At 46.9% G+C, this 22,942-nt stretch overlaps 2 protein-coding genes across 3 annotated transcripts in view; one reads left to right on the top strand and one right to left on the bottom strand.

Moving 5' to 3' along the window:
- Window positions 1-2,086: 2,086 nt before the first annotated feature.
- Window positions 2,087-19,985, bottom strand: LOC140362268 (uncharacterized). Of its 2 annotated transcripts, none has more exons than XM_072448375.1 (6): window positions 19,555-19,985; window positions 18,120-18,355; window positions 15,602-15,832; window positions 15,107-15,338; window positions 14,689-14,933; window positions 2,087-3,310 (listed from the first exon to the last, which is right to left on the bottom strand). In XM_072448375.1, the coding sequence occupies exons 1-6, from the start codon at window positions 19,877-19,879 to the stop codon at window positions 2,246-2,248; spliced, it is 2,334 nt and encodes a 777-aa protein (XP_072304476.1). In that variant the 5' UTR covers window positions 19,880-19,985; the 3' UTR covers window positions 2,087-2,245. The 2 variants fall into 2 exon arrangements, with proteins under 2 accessions (XP_072304476.1, XP_072304478.1); XM_072448377.1 differs by having other exon boundaries at window positions 2,088-3,310; window positions 15,107-15,335.
- Window positions 19,986-20,887: 902 nt separating this feature from the next.
- Window positions 20,888-22,942, top strand: part of LOC140362270 (protein disulfide-isomerase A3-like) — a 46,820-nt gene continuing 44,765 nt past the window's right edge. Inside the window, exon 1 of the mRNA XM_072448379.1 lies at window positions 20,888-21,148. Coding sequence (XP_072304480.1) covers window positions 20,991-21,148 — 158 coding nt within the window. The 5' untranslated portion in view covers window positions 20,888-20,990. The remainder of the gene's footprint in view (window positions 21,149-22,942) is intronic.

The following is a 22,942-nucleotide window of genomic DNA, read 5'->3' as shown; positions in this document are numbered from 1 at the left end:
TTTAGTCCTGGTTTAGTCCTGCTTTAGTCCTGGTTTAGTCCTGGTTTAGACCTGGTTTAGACCTGGTTTAGTCCTGGTTTAGTCCTGGTTTAGTCCTGGTTTAGACCTGGTTTAGTCCTGGTTTAGTCCTGGTTTAGTCCTGGTTTAGTCCTGGTTTAGACCTGGTTTAGACCTGGTTTAGTCCTGGTTTAGTCCTGGTTTAGTCCTGGTTTAGTACTGGTTTAGACCTGGTTTAGTCCTGGTTTAGTCCTGGTTTAGTCCTGGTTTAGTCCTGGTTTAGTCCTGGTTTAGACCTGGTTTAGTCCTGGTTTAGTCCTGGTTTAGTCCTGGTTTAGTCCTGGTTTAGACCTGGTTTAGACCTGGTTTAGTCCTGCTTTAGACCTGGTTTAGACCTGGTTTAGTCCTGGTTTAGACCTGGTTTAGTCCTGGTTTAGTCCTGGTTTAGTCCTGGTTTAGTCCTGGTTTAGTCCTGGTTTAGACCTGGTTTAGTCCTGGTTTAGTCCTGGTTTAGTCCTGGTTTAGACCTGGTTTAGACCTGGTTTAGTCCTGGTTTAGGCCTGGTTTAGTCCTGGTTTAGACCTGGTTTAGACCTGGTTTAGTCCTGGTTTAGTCCTGGTTTAGTCCTGGTTTAGACCTGGTTTAGTCCTGGTTTAGTCCTGGTTTAGACCTGGTTTAGACCTGGTTTAGACCTGGTTTAGTCCTGGTTTAGACCTGGTTTAGACCTGGTTTAGTCCTGCTTTAGACCTGGTTTAGTCCTGGTTTAGACCTTGTTTATTGAATAAGACAAAACCATAAAAGGTTTAGTTTTATTTTCAGAAACAGAACAAACAGAAGCGTCAGGTTCTCATTAAACTGCACATGCTCAGTACAAACCAAACACCTTCTGTCTCACACCTGCTGTCTCACACCTTCTGTCTCACACCTGCTGTCTCACACCTTCTGTCTCACACCTTCTGTCTCACACCTGCTGTCTCACACCTGCTGTCTCACACCTTCTGTCTCACACCTGCTGTCTCACACCTGCTGTCTCACACCTTCTGTCTCACACCTTCTGTCTCACACCTTCTGTCTCACACCTGCTGTCTCACACCTTCTGTCTCACACCTTCTGTCTCACACCTGCTGTCTCACACCTGCTGTCTCACACCTTCTGTCTCACACCTGCTGTCTCACACCTTCTGTCTCACACCTTCTGTCTCACACCTTGTCTCACACCTTCTGTCTCACACCTGCTGTCTCACACCTGCTGTCTCACACCTGCTGTCTCACACCTGCTGTCTCACACCTTCTGTCTCACACCTTCTGTCTCACACCTTCTGTCTCACACCTTCTGTCTCACACCTGCTGTCTCACACCTGCTGTCTCACACCTTCTGTCTCACACCTTCTGTCTCACACCTGCTGTCTCACACCTGCTGTCTCACACCTTCTGTCTCACACCTGCTGTCTCACACCTGCTGTCTCACACCTTCTGTCTCACACCTTCTGTCTCACACCTTCTGTCTCACACCTGCTGTCTCACACCTTCTGTCTCACACCTGCTGTCTCACACCTGCTGTCTCACACCTGCTGTCTCACACCTTCTGTCTCACACCTTCTGTCTCACACCTTCTGTCTCACACCTGCTGTCTCACACCTTCTGTCTCACACCTTCTGTCTCACACCTTCTGTCTCACACCTGCTGTCTCACACCTGCTGTCTCACACCTGCTGTCTCACACCTTCTGTCTCACACCTTCTGTCTCACACCTGCTGTCTCACACCTTCTGTCTCACACCTTCTGTCTCACACCTGCTGTCTCACACCTGCTGTCTCACACCTGCTGTCTCACACCTGCTGTCTCACACCTTCTGTCTCACACCTTCTGTCTCACACCTTCTGTCTCACACCTTCTGTCTCACACCTTCTGTCTCACACCTGCTGTCTCACACCTGCTGTCTCACACCTTCTGTCTCACACCTTCTGTCTCACACCTGCTGTCTCACACCTGCTGTCTCACACCTTCTGTCTCACACCTTCTGTCTCACACCTGCTGTCTCACACCTGCAGGTGGCGCTGTTACACGTCTGAGGAAGAAACAAACTTGATGAAACAGAAAGAGTCCTGATGTCAAACATGTTTGTGGAGTTCAGAGTTCAGAGTTCAGTTTCCCATAATCCCCCTTGTGTTCTTCTCCGAGTCTCATTTGTGTCAATGACGGCTCCACTTCCTGTTGTGCCCCACTGAATCCTGGGTAACGTAGTCTCTGTCACAGCTGGATGAAGTGGGAGTGGCTTCTGGCTCTCTGCTCCTCGTGCACGCCCCTGTGTATCTCCACGTGCACGCCCCTCTCTTTGTGCACGCCCCTCTGCTCCACGTGCACGCCCCTCTGCTCCACGTGCACGCCCCTCTGCTCCACGCCCCTCTGCTCCACGTGCACGCCCCTCTGCTCCACGTGCACGCCCCTCTGCTCCACGTGCACGCCCCTCTGCTCCACGCCCCTCTGCTCCACGTGCACGCCCCTCTGCTCCACGTGCACGCCCCTCTGCTCCACGCCCCTCTGCTCCACGTGCACGCCCCTCTGCTCCACGTGCACGCCCCTCTGCTCCACGTGCACGCCCCTCTGCTCCACGCCCCTCTGCTCCACGTGCACGCCCCTCTGCTCCACGTGCACGCCCCTCTGCTCCACGTGCACGCCTTCCCTCTGTCTGTCTCGTTCTTTTATTCCGCTCGTTAGCGTGTGCGTTTGCTCCGGTCTCTTCACGTGTGCTGGCTCCGCCCCCCTCTCTAGCGCCCCTTGTGGTTCCCTCAGGTGTGCTGGCTCCGCCCCCCTCTCCACAGGCTCAGACTCCCTCCCCAGCGCCCCCTGCAGGCCTCTGAAGTAAGCCTCCTCTGCTGCTCTGCTCACGTTTCCCTCTATGCCCATTCTCCGCCCTAAAACCCCTTCAATCCCTTTCTCTAGCGCCCCCTGCAGCTGCCTCACATGTACGCTCTCCTCGAACCGCCCCCCTGCCCCCTCGGGCCCCGCCCCCCTCCCTAGCGCCCCCTGCAGGCTCCTGAAAAGCACCTCTTCTGTCCCAAGTGCTGGTGTTTGCCCCTGAAGACCACTCATCTGCTCCGTTTCTCTCCCGAGCGCCCCCTGCTGAAGGCAACTGGCGTCCCCCTCGGGCCCCCTCCCCAGCGCCCCCTGCTGGTGGCCCCTCATGTGGATATTGAGCGAGCGTTTGGCTTGGAAGCTCTTGTTGCAGATGGTGCAGATGTAAGGCTTTTCTCCAGAGTGAACCAAAATGTGACGCTTTAAGTCCACATGCTGCATGAAGCCTTTGCCACAGACCTGAAACACATACATGTCATTAAAACAGACCTGAAACACATACGTGTCATTATAACAGACCTGAAACACATACATGTCATTAAAACAGACCTGAAACACATACGTGTCATTATAACAGACCTGAAACACATACGTGTCATTATAACAGACCTGAAACACATACGTGTCATTATAACAGACCTGAAACACATACATGTCATTATAACAGACCTGAAACACATACGTGTCATTATAACAGACCTGAAACACATACGTGTCATTAAAACAGACCTGAAACACATACGTGTCATTATAACAGACCTGAAACACATACGTGTCATTATAACAGACCTGAAACACATACATGTCATTATAACAGACCTGAAACACATACGTGTCATTATAACAGACCTGAAACACATACGTGTCATTAAAACAGACCTGAAACACATACGTGTCATTATAACAGACCTGAAACACATACGTGTCATTATAACAGACCTGAAACACATACGTGTCATTATAACAGACCTGAAACACATACGTGTCATTATAACAGACCTGAAACACATACGTGTCATTATAACAGACCTGAAACACATACGTGTCATTATAACAGACCTGAAACACATACGTGTCATTATAACAGACCTGAAACACATACGTGTCATTATAACAGACCTGAAACACATACGTGTCATTATAACAGACCTGAAACACATACGTGTCATTATAACAGACCTGAAACACATACGTGTCATTATAACAGACCTGAAACACATACATGTCATTATAACAGACCTGAAACACATACATGTCATTATAACAGACCTGAAACACATACGTGTCATTATAACAGACCTGAAACACATACGTGTCATTATAACAGACCTGAAACACATACGTGTCATTATAACAGACCTGAAACACATACGTGTCATTATAACAGACCTGAAACACATACATGTCATTATAACAGACCTGAAACACATACGTGTCATTATAACAGACCTGAAACACATACATGTCATTATAACAGACCTGAAACACATACGTGTCATTATAACAGACCTGAAACACATACGTGTCATTATAACAGACCTGAAACACATACATGTCATTATAACAGACCTGAAACACATACGTGTCATTATAACAGACCTGAAACACATACGTGTCATTATAACAGACCTGAAACACATACGTGTCATTATAACAGACCTGAAACACATACGTGTCATTATAACAGACCTGAAACACATACGTGTCATTATAACAGACCTGAAACACATACATGTCATTATAACAGACCTGAAACACATACATGTCATTATAACAGACCTGAAACACATACGTGTCATTATAACAGACCTGAAACACATACATGTCATTATAACAGACCTGAAACACATACGTGTCATTATAACAGACCTGAAACACATACATGTCATTATAACAGACCTGAAACACATACATGTCATTATAACAGACCTGAAACACATACGTGTCATTATAACAGACCTGAAACACATACGTGTCATTATAACAGACCTGAAACACATACGTGTCATTATAACAGACCTGAAACACATACGTGTCATTATAACAGACCTGAAACACATACGTGTCATTATAACAGACCTGAAACACATACGTGTCATTATAACAGACCTGAAACACATACGTGTCATTATAACAGACCTGAAACACATACATGTCATTATAACAGACCTGAAACACATACGTGTCATTATAACAGACCTGAAACACATACATGTCATTATAACAGACCTGAAACACATACGTGTCATTATAACAGACCTGAAACACATACGTGTCATTATAACAGACCTGAAACACATACATGTCATTATAACAGACCTGAAACACATACGTGTCATTATAACAGACCTGAAACACATACATGTCATTATAACAGACCTGAAACACATACATGTCATTATAACAGACCTGAAACACATAAATGGTTTTGGATTGTCTCATAAATTGCGCCGATGGTTCCAGGTACAAATAGAATGAAAGAGGAGACCAAGCACAGCCCTGTCTCATCCCTCTGTCCAGAGTCAGTGAGACGACAGTTCATTTTGATCGTTGATGTTGGACCATCGTTAAGAACCCCAATAACTTGTATTATTAAATCATCTATTTTAAATGTGTTTATCACTTTAAATAAATAAGTCCAGACTTTTTATTCCATCTTTGTTTAGTTGTTTGTGTTTGTCTCATTGTGTTTGATCTTTGTGGATTCAGTTTGTTCCGTTCTTTTGGACATAATCGAGGTGAATAATCGATAGTCTCTATGAGGCAGAGTCCAGTCACTCCTTCAGGGACATGACGTCTTTAGAGCTTTATAACACTCTGAGGTGTGTCTTTAGAGCTTTATACTCTCTGAGGTGTGTCTTTAGAGCTTTATACCACTCTGAGGCGTGTCTTTAGAGCTTTATAAACTCTGAGGTGTGTCTTTAGAGCTTTATACACTCTGAGGTGTGTCTTTAGAGCTTTATACACTCTGAGGTGTGTCTTTAGAGCCTTATAACACTCTGAGCTGTGTCTTTAGAGCTTTATACACTCTGAGGTGTGTCTTTAGAGCTTTATAAACTCTGAGGTGTGTCTTTAGAGCTTTATACACTCTGAGGTGTGTCTTTAGAGCTTTATACCACTCTGAGGTGTGTCTTTAGAGCCTTATACCACTCTGAGGTGTGTCTTTAGAGCTTTATAAACTCTGAGGTGTGTCTTTAGAGCTTTATACCACTCTGAGGTGTGTCTTTAGAGCTTTATACACTCTGAGGTGTGTCTTTAGAGCCTTATACCACTCTGAGGTGTGTCTTTAGAGCCTTATACCACTCTGAGGTGTATCTTTAGAGCTTTATACACTCTAAAGTATGTCCTAAGTTGTTTACATCCTCTTCATCTGATAGGTGCCAGTCTGTTCATGTAAACCAGCTCCTCCCCTTGTTCTAAAGTCACTTACGGTGTGCCTCAGGGGTCAGTACTGGGTCCAGCTCTGTTTCCTCTTTATATGCTGCCGTTAGGTCACATGTTCAGGTCACATGTTCAGGTCACATGATCAGGTCACATGTTCAGACAGACTTAGAGCTCGTGTGAAGGATGTAAAAACCTGGAGGACACTTAATGATCTGCTTCTTAATCCTGAACAAGCCGAGGTCATTGTGCTGGAGGTCATTGTGCTGGAGGTCATTGTGCTGGAGGTCATTGTGCTGGAGGTCATTGTGCTGGAGGTCATTGTGCTGGAGGTCATTGTGCTGGAGGTCATTGTGCTGGAGGTCATTGTGCTGGAGGTCATTGTGCTGGAGGTCATTGTGCTGGAGGTCATTGTGCTGGAGGTCATTGAGCTGGTCCTACACATGTACGAGATGCTGGGACATTTGTCTAAGGACATGGGACGCTGGGACATGTCCCTCCAGAAGCTGCTGTTGGGATGTTGTTGAAATACTGAGGTGAATCTTTGGTTCTCGTTGATCCTCAGCGTGTTCCACGTTCTTCTCAAGAGCGATTTCACCGGATCAAAGCCCGGTGTGGGTGGAGTCAGCCCGGTGTGGGTGGAGTCAGCCCGGTGTGGGTGGAGTCAGCCCGGTGTGGGTGGAGTCAGCCCGGTGTGGGTGGAGTCAGCCCGGTGTGGGTGGAGTCAGCCCGGTGTGGGTGGAGTCAGCCCGGTGTGGGTGGAGTCAGCCCGGTGTGGGTGGAGTCAGCCCGGTGTGGGTGGAGTCAGCCCGGTGTGGGTGGAGTCAGCCCGGTGTGGGTGGAGTCAGCCCGGTGTGGGTGGAGTCAGCCCGGTGTGGGTGGAGTCAGCCCGGTGTGGGTGGAGTCAGGGGTTATTGTGTATCGTAACATTCACACAAGAACAGAAAGTACATTTAGATATTTAAAAAAAGTATAATAATAATAAATATAGCCGCAAGCGGCAATGATCAGCCCTCGCCACGCCGCAAGAGGAGGGGGCGGGGCTAACGCGCCCCAATTGTCCTTGTATTACATCTACTGCTGAATCTGTGACGCTGTCACATCTTCTCCCCTTTGTTTTACATCAAAAAGACATTTTATTTTGAATTCACAGACACCGTGACTCTTAGAATAAAAATGTGACTCTTAGAATAAAAATGTGACTCTTAGAATAAAAATGTGTATAACATTTACCCCTGAAGATGAGTCTCACCAAATTTCAGGTTAAACGGGCCAACGCCCTGAGGGGGAGGAGTTTGTGAAAGTCTAAAGTGTAAACATGTTCTGGTGATTTCCCCATTGGAATGACATGGTTTGGGTCATTGTTGGCAAAGCCATAATAATTATGACATGGGTCTCATTGACTTTTTTGATGGCGATGCTAAAATTGAGTTTTGTGTCAAATTTCATATAATTTCGCAAAACTAAACATTTAACCTCCATATAAACTCTGTAGGGGGCGCTGTGGCACCAAATGAATTTATTTCACTTTAAGTAAGTTTAGGGCAAAGAGTTTAACAACTGATTCTAATTTGACGCAATTTGGACTTTATCTGCGCAAACGGCAGAAATGTTCAATTTGGGAGATTTCTGAAATTCTAGCTAAAGTTTGTGGCTTCGCCCAAACCCACAGAAACAGTGACAGGTATAAATGTGATTTGAATAACTTTTGATGTCCCACTCCTCAGCACCATTTTCACACAATTTCAGCTTTTTAGAGCCAACGCCCTGAGGGGGAGGAGTTCATAAAAGTACAAGAGCCATTTTTGAACCAATATGGCCGACATTTGGTTGGGCGGACGGCGTTGCCGTAATAACATTTTTTACTTCTCTTGTCGCCGTCTACCTCTGCGGCAAATTTCATGATTCTACCATCAGATTTTCTTTGGGTTATTTCCTATCTCTCAATGCATTTTTGGTACATTTGGGGGCGCTAACGAGCACATTCTTTTATTTTAGAAAAGGGAAATAGCCAGAATGTAGAGGCACGATTTTTAGAGGTTTGAACATTTTTGTGACTTTTCCTCAATGTCACTGGGTGAAAAATAGGGGGCGTGTCCCGAGAAGAAGAAGAATATTCTGATGCGAAAACAATGTTTCCCATTTTTCAAATATCAAACTATACATTTTCGGAAAGTGCTCGCGCTTTCCTCCCTCATGGTGTGGGTCCCTGGTCCCTGACGGGTACTTTCCTTAATTTTGAGTGGGCTCCGCCCACTTTGTGTTTTTGGCCCTCTAAACAGTTATGTTCAATTTATGCATCACATGTTTATATGAACTGAACATGTAAGAGATGGAACGTGTTCATGAGACACTTAGAGCAAATGAGTGTTTTATATGAGGATCTCAATGTAAAGTGCTCGTTTAGTGCGCACTTTTGCACGGGCTTCGCCCGTTTACAACGGCAATGTTCCATTTTCCTACAACTAATTAGTCTGCACGGGGCGTGCGTGAGTGAAGGAGTGCGTTAGTGAGTGTTTGGAAGTGGGCGAGCGCTTCGCGCTCGATTTTGTGCGCACTAAGTGCGCACTTTGGCAGCCGTGCTTTGCACGGCCTTACGGGACTAATGGGCCTCTCGCAGCTTGTGTTTCCTGCTTCTGGCTCCACATTGTGAGGCACCGCCTCCTGTATGTGTGAGGGGCGTGGCTAAAGCTAGTGTGTGAGGGGCGTGGCTAAAGCTAGCGTGTGAGGGGCGTGGCTAAAGCTAGTGTGTGAGGGGCGTGGCTAAAGCTAGTGTGTGAGGGGCGTGGCTAAAGCTAGTGTGTGAGGGGCGTGGCTAAAGCTAGTGTGTGAGGGGCGTGGCTAAAGCTAGTGTGTGAGGGGCGTGGCTAAAGCTAGTGTGTGAGGGGCGTGGCTAAAGCTAGTGTGTGAGGGGCGTGGCTAAAGCTAGTGTGTGAGGGGCGTGGCTAAAGCTAGCGTGTGAGGGGCGTGGCTAAAGCTAGTGTGTGAGGGGCGTGGCTAAAGCTAGTGTGTGAGGGGCGTGGCTAAAGCTAGTGTGTGAGGGGCGTGGCTAAAGCTAGTGTGTGAGGGGCGTGGCTAAAGCTAGTGTGTGAGGGGCGTGGCTAAAGCTAGTGTGTGAGGGGCGTGGCTAAAGCTAGTGTGTGAGGGGCGTGGCTAAAGCTAGTGTGTGAGGGGCGTGGCTAAAGCTAGTGTGTGAGGGGCGTGGCCAAAGCTAGTGTGTGAGGGGCGTGGCTAAAGCTAGTGTGTGAGGGGCGTGGCTAAAGCTAGTGTGTGAGGGGCGTGGCTAAAGCTAGTGTGTGAGGGGCGTGGCTAAAGCTAGCGTGCACAGGAACAGTTTTGCCCCCACACTGTGTTTGGACCTGAACCAGGGGGACGTGCTACTGCTCTGAAGAACGACCAACACACACCCACATGAGGTTTCAGCCAATCACAAAAGACGTGAGATTCTGACAGGTGAAAGGGCGTGTCCTGCTCCTGTCACTCTTCACAGGTGAAAGGGCGTGTCCTGCTCCTGTCACTCTTCACAGGTGAAAGGGCGTGTCCTGCTCCTGTCACTCTTCACAGGTGAAAGGGCGTGTCCTGCTCCTGTCACTCTTCACAGGTGAAAGGGCGTGTCCTGCTCCTGTCACTCTTCACAGGTGAAAGGGCGTGTCCTGCTCCTGTCACTCTTCACAGGTGAAAGGGCGTGTCCTGCTCCTGTCACTCTTCACAGGTGAAAGGGCGTGTCCTACTCCTGTCACTCTTCACAGGTGAAAGGGCGTGTCCTGCTCCTGTCACTCTTCACAGGTGAAAGGGCGTGTCCTGCTCCTGCTCCTGTCACTCTTCACAGGTGAAAGGGCGTGTCCTGCTCCTGTCACTCTTCACAGGTGAAAGGGCGTGTCCTACTCCTGTCACTCTTCACAGGTGAAAGGGCGTGTCCTGCTCCTGTCACTCTTCACAGGTGAAAGGGCGTGTCCTGCTCCTGCTCCTGTCACTCTTCACAGGTGAAAGGGCGTGTCCTGCTCCTGTCACTCTTCACAGGTGAAAGGGCGTGTCCTGCTCCTGTCACTCTTCACAGGTGAAAGGGCGTGTCCTGCTCCTGTCACTCTTCACAGGTGAAAGGGCGTGTCCTGCTCCTGTCACTCTTCACAGGTGAAAGGGCGTGTCCTGCTCCTGTCACTCTTCACAGGTGAAAGGGCGTGTCCTGCTCCTGTCACTCTTCACAGGTGAAAGGGCGTGTCCTGCTCCTGTCACTCTTCACAGGTGAAAGGGCGTGTCCTGCTCCTGTCACTCTTCACAGGTGAAAGGGCGTGTCCTGCTCCTGTCACTCTTCACAGGTGAAAGGGCGTATTCTCACTCTCTCGTCCTCTGGAGTCGATCTCAATGTGGTCGTCTCACAGTTTGGGTTGAATGTGATGGTCGTAGGGCCCCTAGGGGCCCCTAGGGCCCTGGACCAAGTGGATTGAGTAAACAAACATGAGTGACAGGTGACATTATTTGAGAGTTCATATCTTCTACATATAAACAGACTAAAGGACGTTCACAGGTCCAGATAATATCGATTTATCAACGCGGAACATTTTATGACCTTTTTTTTTTGTCTTTTGAGGGGAGGTGCCAGAGAGAGGACAAAACCAGGACAAAACCAGGTCTAAACCAGGTCTAAAGCAGGACTAAAGCAGGTCTAAAGCAGGACTAAAGCAGGACTAAAGCAGGACTAAAGCAGGACTAAAGCAGGACTAAAGCAGGACTAAAGCAGGACTAAAGCAGGTCTAAAGCAGGACTAAAGCAGGACTAAAGCAGGACTAAAGCAGGACTAAAGCAGGACTAAAGCAGGTCTAAAGCAGGACTAAAGCAGGTCTAAAGCAGGACTAAAGCAGGACTAAAGCAGGACTAAAGCAGGACTAAAGCAGGACTAAAGCAGGACTAAAGCAGGTCTAAAGCAGGACTAAAGCAGGACTAAAGCAGGACTAAAGCAGGACTAAAGCAGGACTAAAGCAGGTCTAAAGCAGGACTAAACCAGGACTAAAGCAGGACTAAAGCAGGACTAAAGCAGGTCTAAAGCAGGTCTAAAGCAGGACTAAAGCAGGACTAAAGCAGGTCTAAAGCAGGACTAAAGCAGGACTAAAGCAGGACTAAAGCAGGACTAAAGCAGGACTAAAGCAGGTCTAAAGCAGGACTAAAGCAGGTCTAAAGCAGGACTAAAGCAGGACTAAAGCAGGACTAAAGCAGGACTAAAGCAGGACTAAACCAGGACTAAAGCAGGACTAAAGCAGGACTAAAGCAGGACTAAAGCAGGACTAAACCAGGTCTAAAGCAGGTCTAAAGCAGGACTAAAGCAGGACTAAACCAGGTCTAAACCAGGACTAAACCAGGACTAAACCAGGACTAAACCAGGTCTAAACCAGGACTAAACCAGGACTAAACCAGGACTAAACCAGGTCTAAAGCAGGTCTAAAGCAGGACTAAAGCAGGACTAAAGCAGGTCTAAAGCAGGACTAAAGCAGGACTAAAGCAGGACTAAAGCAGGACTAAAGCAGGAATAAACCAGGTCTAAAGCAGGACTAAAGCAGGTCTAAAGCAGGACTAAAGCAGGACTAAAGCAGGTCTAAAGCAGGACTAAAGCAGGTCTAAAGCAGGACTAAAGCAGGACTAAAGCAGGACTAAAGCAGGACTAAAGCAGGACTAAACCAGGTCTAAACCAGGACTAAACCAGGACTAAACCAGGACTAAACCAGGTCTAAACCAGGACTAAACCAGGACTAAACCAGGACTAAACCAGGTCTAAAGCAGGACTAAAGCAGGTCTAAAGCAGGACTAAAGCAGGACTAAAGCAGGACTAAACCAGGTCTAAAGCAGGACTAAAGCAGGACTAAAGCAGGACTAAAGCAGGTCTAAAGCAGGTCTAAAGCAGGACTAAAGCAGGACTAAAGCAGGTCTAAAGCAGGACTAAAGCAGGTCTAAAGCAGGACTAAACCAGGTCTAAACCAGGACTAAACCAGGACTAAAGCAGGACTAAAGCAGGACTAAAGCAGGTCTAAAGCAGGACTAAACCAGGTCTAAACCAGGACTAAACCAGGACTAAACCAGGACTAAACCAGGTCTAAACCAGGACTAAACCAGGACTAAACCAGGACTAAACCAGGTCTAAAGCAGGACTAAAGCAGGTCTAAAGCAGGACTAAAGCAGGACTAAAGCAGGTCTAAAGCAGGACTAAAGCAGGACTAAAGCAGGACTAAAGCAGGACTAAACCAGGTCTAAAGCAGGACTAAAGCAGGTCTAAAGCAGGACTAAAGCAGGACTAAAGCAGGACTAAACCAGGACTAAACCAGGACTAAACCAGGTCTAAACCAGGACTAAACCAGGACTAAACCAGGACTAAACCAGGTCTAAAGCAGGACTAAAGCAGGTCTAAAGCAGGACTAAAGCAGGACTAAAGCAGGACTAAAGCAGGACTAAAGCAGGTCTAAAGCAGGACTAAAGCAGGACTAAACCAGGACTAAAGCAGGACTAAAGCAGGACTAAAGCAGGTCTAAAGCAGGACTAAAGCAGGACTAAAGCAGGACTAAAGCAGGACTAAAGCAGGTCTAAAGCAGGACTAAAGCAGGACTAAAGCAGGACTAAAGCAGGACTAAAGCAGGACTAAACCAGGTCTAAACCAGGACTAAACCAGGACTAAACCAGGACTAAACCAGGTCTAAACCAGGACTAAACCAGGACTAAACCAGGACTAAACCAGGTCTAAACCAGGACTAAACCAGGACTAAACCAGGTCTAAAGCAGGTCTAAAGCAGGACTAAAGCAGGACTAAAGCAGGACTAAAGCAGGTCTAAAGCAGGACTAAAGCAGGACTAAAGCAGGACTAACGCAGGACTAAAGCAGGAATAAACCAGGTCTAAAGCAGGACTAAAGCAGGTCTAAAGCAGGACTAAAGCAGGACTAAAGCAGGACTAAAGCAGGACTAAAGCAGGACTAAAGCAGGTCTAAACCAGGACTAAACCAGGACTAAACCAGGACTAAACCAGGTCTAAACCAGGACTAAACCAGGACTAAACCAGGACTAAACCAGGTCTAAAGCAGGACTAAAGCAGGTCTAAAGCAGGACTAAAGCAGGACTAAAGCAGGACTAAAGCAGGTCTAAAGCAGGACTAAAGCAGGACTAAACCAGGACTAAACCAGGTCTAAAGCAGGACTAAAGCAGGACTAAAGCAGGACTAAAGCAGGTCTAAAGCAGGTCTAAAGCAGGACTAAAGCAGGTCTAAAGCAGGACTAAAGCAGGACTAAAGCAGGACTAAAGCAGGTCTAAAGCAGGACTAAAGCAGGACTAAACCAGGTCTAAACCAGGACTAAACCAGGACTAAAGCAGGACTAAAGCAGGACTAAAGCAGGACTAAAGCAGGTCTAAAGCAGGACTAAACCAGGTCTAAACCAGGACTAAACCAGGACTAAACCAGGACTAAACCAGGTCTAAACCAGGACTAAACCAGGTCTAAAGCAGGACTAAAGCAGGTCTAAAGCAGGTCTAAACCAGGTCTAAACCAGGACTAAACCAGGACTAAACCAGGACTAAACCAGGTCTAAACCAGGACTAAACCAGGACTAAAGCAGGTCTAAAGCAGGTCTAAAGCAGGACTAAAGCAGGACTAAAGCAGGACTAAAGCAGGTCTAAAGCAGGACTAAAGCAGGTCTAAAGCAGGACTAAAGCAGGACTAAAGCAGGACTAAACCAGGTCTAAACCAGGACTAAACCAGGACTAAACCAGGTCTAAACCAGGACTAAACCAGGTCTAAAGCAGGACTAAAGCAGGTCTAAAGCAGGACTAAAGCAGGACTAAAGCAGGACTAAAGCAGGTCTAAAGCAGGACTAAAGCAGGACTAAACCAGGACTAAACCAGGTCTAAAGCAGGACTAAAGCAGGACTAAAGCAGGACTAAAGCAGGTCTAAAGCAGGACTAAAGCAGGACTAAAGCAGGTCTAAAGCAGGACTAAAGCAGGTCTAAAGCAGGTCTAAAGCAGGACTAAAGCAGGACTAAACCAGGACTAAAGCAGGTCTAAACCAGGACTAAAGCAGGTCTAAAGCAGGACTAAAGCAGGACTAAACCAGGACTAAAGCAGGTCTAAACCAGGACTAAAGCAGGTCTAAAGCAGGACTAAAGCAGGTCTAAAGCAGGACTAAAGCAGGACTAAAGCAGGACTAAAGCAGGTCTAAAGCAGGTCTAAAGCAGGTCTAAACCAGGACTAAAGCAGGTCTAAAGCAGGACTAAAGCAGGACTAAAGCAGGTCTAAAGCAGGTCTAAACCAGGACTAAAGCAGGTCTAAAGCAGGACTAAAGCAGGTCTAAACCAGGACTAAAGCAGGACTAAAGCAGGTCTAAAGCAGGACTAAAGCAGGTCTAAAGCAGGACTAAAGCAGGTCTAAAGCAGGATGTTCTCACATTGGCGTGGCAGGTGTAGTTACCTGGCAGGCAGGTGTAGTTACCTGGCAGAGGTAGGAGCGCTCCTTCAGGTGGAAGCGCACGTGCACGTGGAGAGTCTGTTTCTGGGTGAAGCCCCGCCCACACAGGTGACAGGTGAAGGCGCGCTCACCTGTGTGGATCTTCAGGTGCGTCTTCAGGTTCCCGCCCTGGTTAAAGGTCTTACCGCAGATTGAACAGCTGTAAGGTCTCTCTCCGGTGTGAACGCGCTCGTGCATCAGGAGAGAGGCGTGTGCGGGGAAACGCTTTCCTGAAACATCACAGAACAAGAACAGTAACTAACCATTCCTTTAATGGACTTGTCAGTGATTAACGAGTCGTCAAGACAAACGAGTCTGTCTATGATCAGCAGCTCAATCTGTGAGTGAAGCTTCTAGAGGATTTATTCATGAATAATGTCTTTTATTGAGGAGTTTGTTTTACCGCAGACGGAGCACGAGAAGCGGTTGTCGTCGTAGTGTTCCCGCAGGTGGTCTGTGAGCGCCGCCTCTGTGTCACATGACGTCCCGCACAGACCGCAGACGCCGCCGTCACCGTGGAAACACATGACGTGCTTCACCAGCGCCATCTTCTTGTGGAACTCTGCGCCGCAAACACGACACACTCCACCTCCTTTGTTCTTCTTCTTCTTCTTCCCCTCGGAAGACAAAGACTTCTGCAGAAGAGAGACCTGGTTTAGTCCTGGTCCTGGTCCTGGTCCCGTCCCTGGTCCCGTCCCTGGTCCTGATCCCGTCCCTGGTCCCGTCCCTGGTCCTGATCCCGTCCCTGGTCCCGTCCCTGGTCCTGGTCCCGTCCCTGGTCCTGTCCCTGGTCCTGGTCCCTTCCCTGGTCCCGCCCCTGGTCCCTGGTCCTGGTCCCTTCCCTGGTCCCGCCCCTGGTCCCTTGTCCTGGTCCTGTCCCCCGGTCCTGGTCTCTCACCTGGTCTATGGTCTTGGCTGTTTTCCTCTTGGCCCGTGGTTTGGTTTCAGGTTTTCGTTTCTTGCGTTTCTTTCGTGCTTTTGTCTCGGTCTCAGAGTCGTCTTCAGGTTCGGCTGCGTCCCACTCTTCGTCCTTATCTCCTAACTGCTGGTCTCCTTCCTCCTTGTCTTCTTTCTCATCTCCTCTCTCCTCGTGGATGTCGGGGCTTTGACTGTTGGATGTGTCCAGGTACTGAGCATGAACACACTTTATGTCATTAACATGTTATTAATGTCATTAACGTGTTATTAATGTCATTAACATGTTATTAATTAACGTGTTATTAATGTGATTAACATGTTATTAATGTCATTAACGTGTTATTAATGTCCTTAACATGTTATTAATGTCCTTAACATGTTATTAATGTCATTAACATGTTATTAATTAACGTGTTATTAATGTCATTAACATGTCATTAATGTCATTAACGTGTTATTAATGTCCTTAACATGTTATTAATGTCATTAACATGTTATTAATTAACGTGTTATTAATGTCATTAACATGTCATTAATGTCATTAACGTGTTATTAATTCATTAATGAGTTATTCATTCATTAACGTGTTATTAATGTCATTAACATGTTAATGTCATTAACATGTCATTAACGCGTTATTAATGTCATTAACGTGTTATTAATGTCATTAACGTGTTATTAATGTCATTAACGTGTTATTAATGTCCTTAACATGTTATTAATGTCATTAACATGTTATTAATTAACGTGTTATTAATGTCATTAACATGTCATTAATGTCATTAACGTGTTATTAATTCATTAATGAGTTATTCATTCATTAACGTGTTATTAACGTCATTAACATGTTAATGTCATTAACATGTCATTAACGCGTTATTAATGTCATTAACGCGTTATTAATGTCATTAACGTGTTATTAGTGTTATTAATGTCATTAACGTGTCATTAACGTGTTATTAATGTAATTAAAGTGTTATTAATGTCATTAACGTGTTATTAATGTCATTAACATGTCATTAACGTGTTATTAATGTCATTAACGTGTTATTAATGTCATTAACGTTTTATTAATGTCATTAACGTGTTATTGTCATTAACGTGTTATTAATGTCATTAACGTGTCATTAACGCGTTATTAATGTCATTAACGCGTTATTAATGTCATTAACGTGTTATTAATGTCATTAACATGTCATTAACGTGTTATTAATGTCATTAACGTGTTATTAATGTCATTAACGTGTTATTAATGTCATTAACGTGTCATTAACGTGTTATTAATGTCATTAACGTGTTATTAATGTCATTAAAATGTTACTAACATGCCATTAATATGTTATTAATGTCATTAATGTGTTATTAATGTCATTAACGTGTTATTAATGTCATTAACGTGTTATTAATGTCATTAACGCGTTATTAATGTCATTAACGCGTTATTAATGTCATTAACGTGTTATTAATGTCATTAACGTGTTATTAATGTCATTAACATGTCATTAACGTGTTTTTAATGTCATTAACGTGTTATTAATGTCATTAACGCGTCATTAACGTGTTATTAATGTCATTAACGTGTTATTAATGTCATTAAAATGTTACTAACATGCCATTAATATGTTATTAATGTCATTAATGTGTTATTAATGTCATTAACGTGTTATTAATGTCATTAACGTGTTATTAATGTCATTAACGCGTTATTAATGTCATTAACGCGTTATTAATGTCATTAACGTGTTATTAATGTCATTAACATGTCATTAACGTGTTATTAATGTCATTAACGTGTTATTAATGTCATTAACGCGTCATTAACGTGTTATTAATGTCATTAACGTGTTATTAATGTCATTAAAATGTTACTAACATGCCAATAATATGTTACTAATGTCATTAATGTGTTATTAATGTCATTAACGTGTTATTAATGTCATTAACGTGTTATTAATGTCATTAACGTGTTATTAATGTCATTAACGTGCTATTAATGTCATTAAAATGTTACTAACATGCCATTAATATGTTATTAATGTCATTAATATGTTATTAATGTCATTAACGTGTTATTAATGTCATTAACGTGTTATTAATGTCATAAATGGGTTATTAACATGTTATTAATGTCATTAACATGTTATTAACATGTTATTAATGTCATTAACATGTTATTAACATGTTATTAATGTCCTGTTATTCATGTTTTTGTCACATTTACATTTTATTTGTCTTCAGAACATTCCATAAATATGGTCACAAATTTGAAGTGACATGTCAATAATCGTGACATTTCCCAAAAACACTAAACATGAAAAGTAAGTTTTGCCAATCAATGATTTTTAAACATAAAATTAATCCTAACCCAAACCTTGTACCGATCAAATCTGGAACGTCCCCATCGTGGGACAAATGAAGGTTCCTTTTAGTCCCATTGTGGGACAAATGAAGGTTCTTTTGTTTGGACAAAAGGAGCTTTTGTGGCATTTGGTCCTCACCAGGAAGTCTGTATGTGCTCTGCTGTGATTGGCCGCCTGCACTCCTGCTTCTCCCTGATTGGCCGGGTCACTGCGGTGGCTCCTCAGGTGTCTCCAGAGCGTGGTCACATGACTGAACTGGTCTGAACACAGGTGACAGGAGAACATCTGGGCTTTGGGGCTGTGTTTACGCTCCAGCTTAAAACCCGGCTTTCGTCCACGTTTCCTCAGGTTTTTCTGAGGCGACTCCTGGTTTTCTGTCAAAACACAATCAGACTGTCCCTTTAATGGTCCTTTAACGGTCCCTTTAACGGTCCCTTTAACGGTCCCTTTAACGGTCCCTATAACGGTCCCTTTAACGGTCCCTTTAACGGTCCCTTTAACGGTCCCTTTAACGGTCCCTATAACGGTCCCTTTAACGGTCCCTATAACGGTCCCTATAACGGTCCCTATAACGGTCCCTATAACGGTCCCTATAACGGTCCCTTTAACGATCCCTTTAACGGTCCCTTTAATGGTCCCTTTAATGGTCCCTTTAATACACCATTAACTACTAACCCTGTCCATGGTGTCCTAGTCCAAATGTAGCCCTCACCTGTGCTCTACGGGCCCTCACCTGTGCTCTACGGGCCCTCACCTGTGCTCTACGGGCCCTCACCTGTGCTCTACGGGCCCTCACCTGTCTTATCCGGGCCCTCACCTGTGCTCTACGGGCCCTCACCTGTGCTCTACGGGCCCTCACTTGTATTCTCTGGGCCCTCACCCGTCTTCTCATGGCCCTCACCTGTGCTCTCCGGGCCCTCACCTGTGCTCTCCGGGCCCTCACCTGTATTCTCATGGCCCTCACCCGTCTTCTCACGGCCCTCACCCGTATTCTCATGGCCCTCACCTGTATTCTCATGGCCCTCACCTGTATTCTCATGGCCCTCACCTGTATTCTCATGGCCCTCACCTGTATTCTCATGGCCCTCACCTGTATTCTCATGGCCCTCACCCGTATTCTCACGGCCCTCACCCGTATTCTCACGGCCCTCACCTGTATTCTCACGGCCCTCACCTGTATTCTCACGGCCCTCACCTGTATTCTCACGGCCCTCACCTGTATTCTCACGGCCCTCACCTGTATTCTCACGGCCCTCACCTGTATTCTCACGGCCCTCACCTGTATTCTCACGGCCCTCACCTGTATTCTCACGGCCCTCACCTGTATTCTCATGGCCCTCACCTGTATTCTCATGGCCCTCACCTGTATTCTCACGGCCCTCACCTGTATTCTCACGGCCCTCACCTGTATTCTCATGGCCCTCACCTGTATTCTCATGGCCCTCACCTGTATTCTCATGGCCCTCACCTGTATTCTCACGGCCCTCACCTGTATTCTCACGGCCCTCACCTGTATTCTCACGGCCCTCACCTGTATTCTCATGGCCCTCACCTGTATTCTCATGGCCCTCACCTGTATTCTCATGGCCCTCGCTGTGCTCCTGGTCCCGGGACACACGCTCCTGCTCGGGGCCCTCACTGTCCTCGGGCTCCCCTCTCTCGGAGGACTGCAGCAGCGTGTCCAGGAGCTTCCTCTGCCGCTGGAGCTCGTCCTGAAGCTCGCTCTGCAGCTCGGCCTGGATCTTCTCCATGGTCCGCTGGAAAAGCTCCATCAGGTCCTGCGCAGCCGCCTCGAGCCTCCAGCCCAGCACCGCCCGCAGAGTGGCGTCCAGAGCCGGGTGAGCCGGGCTCAGCACCGCCTGGAGCCGAACCACCACCGACTCACGGAGCGACTCCATAGGGCGCTGATCCGAGCCGGGGAGAAGGGCCAAAACGCGCGGTCAAAACTCTGCTGTGACCCGGGGAACGGGAGGAGAATAACCCGGGGAACGGGAGGAGAATAACCCGGGGAACGGGAGGAGAATAACCCGGGGAACGGGAGGAGAATAACCCGGGGAACGGGAGGAGAATAACCCGGGGAACGGGAGGAGAATAACCCGGGGGAAAGGCTCAAATGTGCGGTCCAAAGCCTGATCTGACCCCGGGCAAAAGGGCGAGAGTCGTCGGTCCAAACCCAGGCTAACGGACCGAGCTCCAGAGCCGTCAAAGCGGCATCTTTACGCCCATGTTTGGACTCTTAACTGCGTGAAAAGAGCAGGCGGTGCTTCTTAAACGCATTTGACTTTGAATAAAAACCTACAGCGAATGTATTAATGTTTGATCAGAATGTGATCGGTGAATGGAAGTAAACAAAGCCAGTTCCGCCGAGTGTTTGTGAGAGAAGTGAGAGAAACAGCGGCGCCTACTGGACTGGAGGAGGAAAACTGCAGAAGAAACAAGACAAACACGGCAAAATAACCCGCTTCTGTGAGGTTTGACGCTATATTAATTAAAATAAACATCAATCATGAGGTTTTAAATAATAAAACAGCTTGATTTGGGCTGGCATTAACGTTAAAAGCAGGTTAAAATAGCATTGTTTAGTGAAACTCTATGAAGAGACCTTGATTGACAGGCGCTCAGGCCAATCACAGAGCCGCCATTCCGTGTCGTCATTTTTGCGTCAATTCCCAATAAAGAACGGAAGTTAATTTCAACCCTTCAAAATAACGCCTTCAAATTTCACAAAAAGCTTAATTTCTGTCACATTTAAGGCCCTAAATATTGCAATAATTAATTTGAATCACTAATGTTGATACAGTCGTTATATTTGTTTATTTTTGGACAGATTTAACCAAAGCAAATGTGTTTTTCAGCGCAACTCTGAAGCCACACTCCGGAAGTGTCCGTGTCTCGGTGCAGTTGGTTCGCGGTGCAGGCGCTCCTCTCCGGTGTCCGCTGCTCTCGGCCCGTTGTTTGGCCGGTAAATCGCCGGTTGTGCCCGTGGTTCGGCTCGGTTCTGGTTCTGCTATGGCGCTGCTCGTCCTCCATCTCGTCTCCGTCTTCCTCGCGCTGAGTTTTCCCGCCGCCGGGGCCGCGCGCAGGGACGTGCTGGAGCTGACGAACGCGGACTTCGATTACCTGGCAACGGAGCACGAGACGATGCTGGTCATGTTCTACGCTCCATGGTAACGGGAGTAACGGAGTAACGGGAATAACGGGAATAATGGGGGTAACGTGAGTAACGAGAGTAACGGGGGTAACGAGAGTAACGGGAGTAACGAGAGTAACGGAGTAACGGGGGTAATAAGATAAGATAATCCTTTAATATCCACACACAGGGACATGTGGGACATGTTGTTGTCCACACAGGGACATGTGGGACATGTTGTTGTCCACACAGGGACATGTGGGACATGTTGTTGTCCACACAGGGACATGTGGGACATGTTGTCCACACAGGGACATGTGGGACATGTTGTCCACACAGGGACATGTGGGACATGTTGTTGTCCCCACAGGGACATGTGGGACATGTTGTTGTCCACACAGGGACATGTGGGACATGTTGTTGTCCACACAGGGACATGTGGGACATGTTATCCACACAGGGACATGTGGGACATGTTGTTGTCCACACAGGGACATGTGGGACATGTTGTTGTCCACACAGGGACATGTGGGACATGTTGTTGTCCACACAGGGACATGTGGGACATGTTGTTGTCCCCACAGGGACATGTGGGACATGTTGTTGTCCCCACAGGGAAACAGGAGGAAAAGACAGATTATAGAAGTTTCTTAATAAAACTCTTGTGAACAAAAGTCCTCATGTGGGACCATGGAGGGAATACTATAAAATAGATAATAAAAATACAAAATAAAGATAAAAATCAGATAATAATAATAAAATAATGATAATAGAATAAAATAAAATAAAGTAAAAATAACTAGCACAAGACTAGGTAAATACTATTAGCAGGTAAATAAACAGAATAAAAAACAAAATAGAACATCTTATTTACATCAGTATTGGACGTGTTCAGGACAGTGTTTGTTCTAGAGTCTGACAGCAGCAGAAGGACAGAGTGTCCTGCAGGGGACAGAGAGGACAGAGTGTCCTGCAGGGGACAGAGTGTCCTGCAGGGGACAGAGAGGACAGAGTGTCCTGCAGGGGACAGAGAGGACAGAGTGTCCTGCAGGGGACAGAGTGTCCTGCAGGGGACAGAGAGGACAGAGTGTCCTGCAGGGGACAGAGAGGACAGAGTGTCCTGCAGGGGACAGAAAGGACAGAGTGTCCTGCAGGGGACAGAGTGTCCTGTAGGGGACAGGGGACAGAGTGTCCTGCAGGGGGCGACACTCATGGTCCAGCATAGATGTGAGTTTAGCCAGGACCCTTCTGTCCCCCACCTCCTGCACCGAGTCCAGAGGACAGTCCAGGACGGAGCTGTGTCCAGCTTCTTCCTCTCTGTGATGACCACACCTACAGGAGCTGATGCACCACAGAGGAGGAGAAGGTCTTCAGGAGCGGCCCTGTCAGGAGCGGCCCTGTCAGGAGCGGCCCTGTCAGGAGCGGCCCTGTCAGGAGCAGCCCTGTCAGGAGCGGCCCTGTCAGGAGCGGCCTTGTCAAGAGCGGCCCTGTCAGGAGCGGCCCTGTCAGGAGCGGCCCTGTCAGGAGCGGCCCTGTCAGGAGTGGCCCTGTCAGGAGCGGCCCTGTCAGGAGCAGCCCTGTCAGGAGCGGCCTTGTCAAGAGCGGCCCTGTCAGGAGCGGCCCTGTCAGGAGCGGCCCTGTCAGGAGCGGCCCTGTCAGGAGTGGCCCTGTCACTCCTAAAGACCTGAGTCTCCTCAGGAGGCGGAGCCGACTCTGGCTCTTCCTGTTCAGTCTGTGTTATGAGTCCAGTTTGTGGTTCAGATGAACACCAGGTCCTGCTCCTTCATCACTTTAATATAACGAGGGTCATAATTCAAAGATTTTATACAAT

The sequence above is a fragment of the Eucyclogobius newberryi genome, unplaced genomic scaffold (assembly GCF_026437365.1).
Source record: "Eucyclogobius newberryi isolate DKJ021-1_F unplaced genomic scaffold, fEucNew1.0.hap1 SCAF_16, whole genome shotgun sequence".
Classification (NCBI taxonomy): domain Eukaryota; kingdom Metazoa; phylum Chordata; class Actinopteri; order Gobiiformes; family Gobiidae; genus Eucyclogobius; species Eucyclogobius newberryi.
This window is presented reverse-complemented; position numbering and strand designations above follow the sequence as displayed.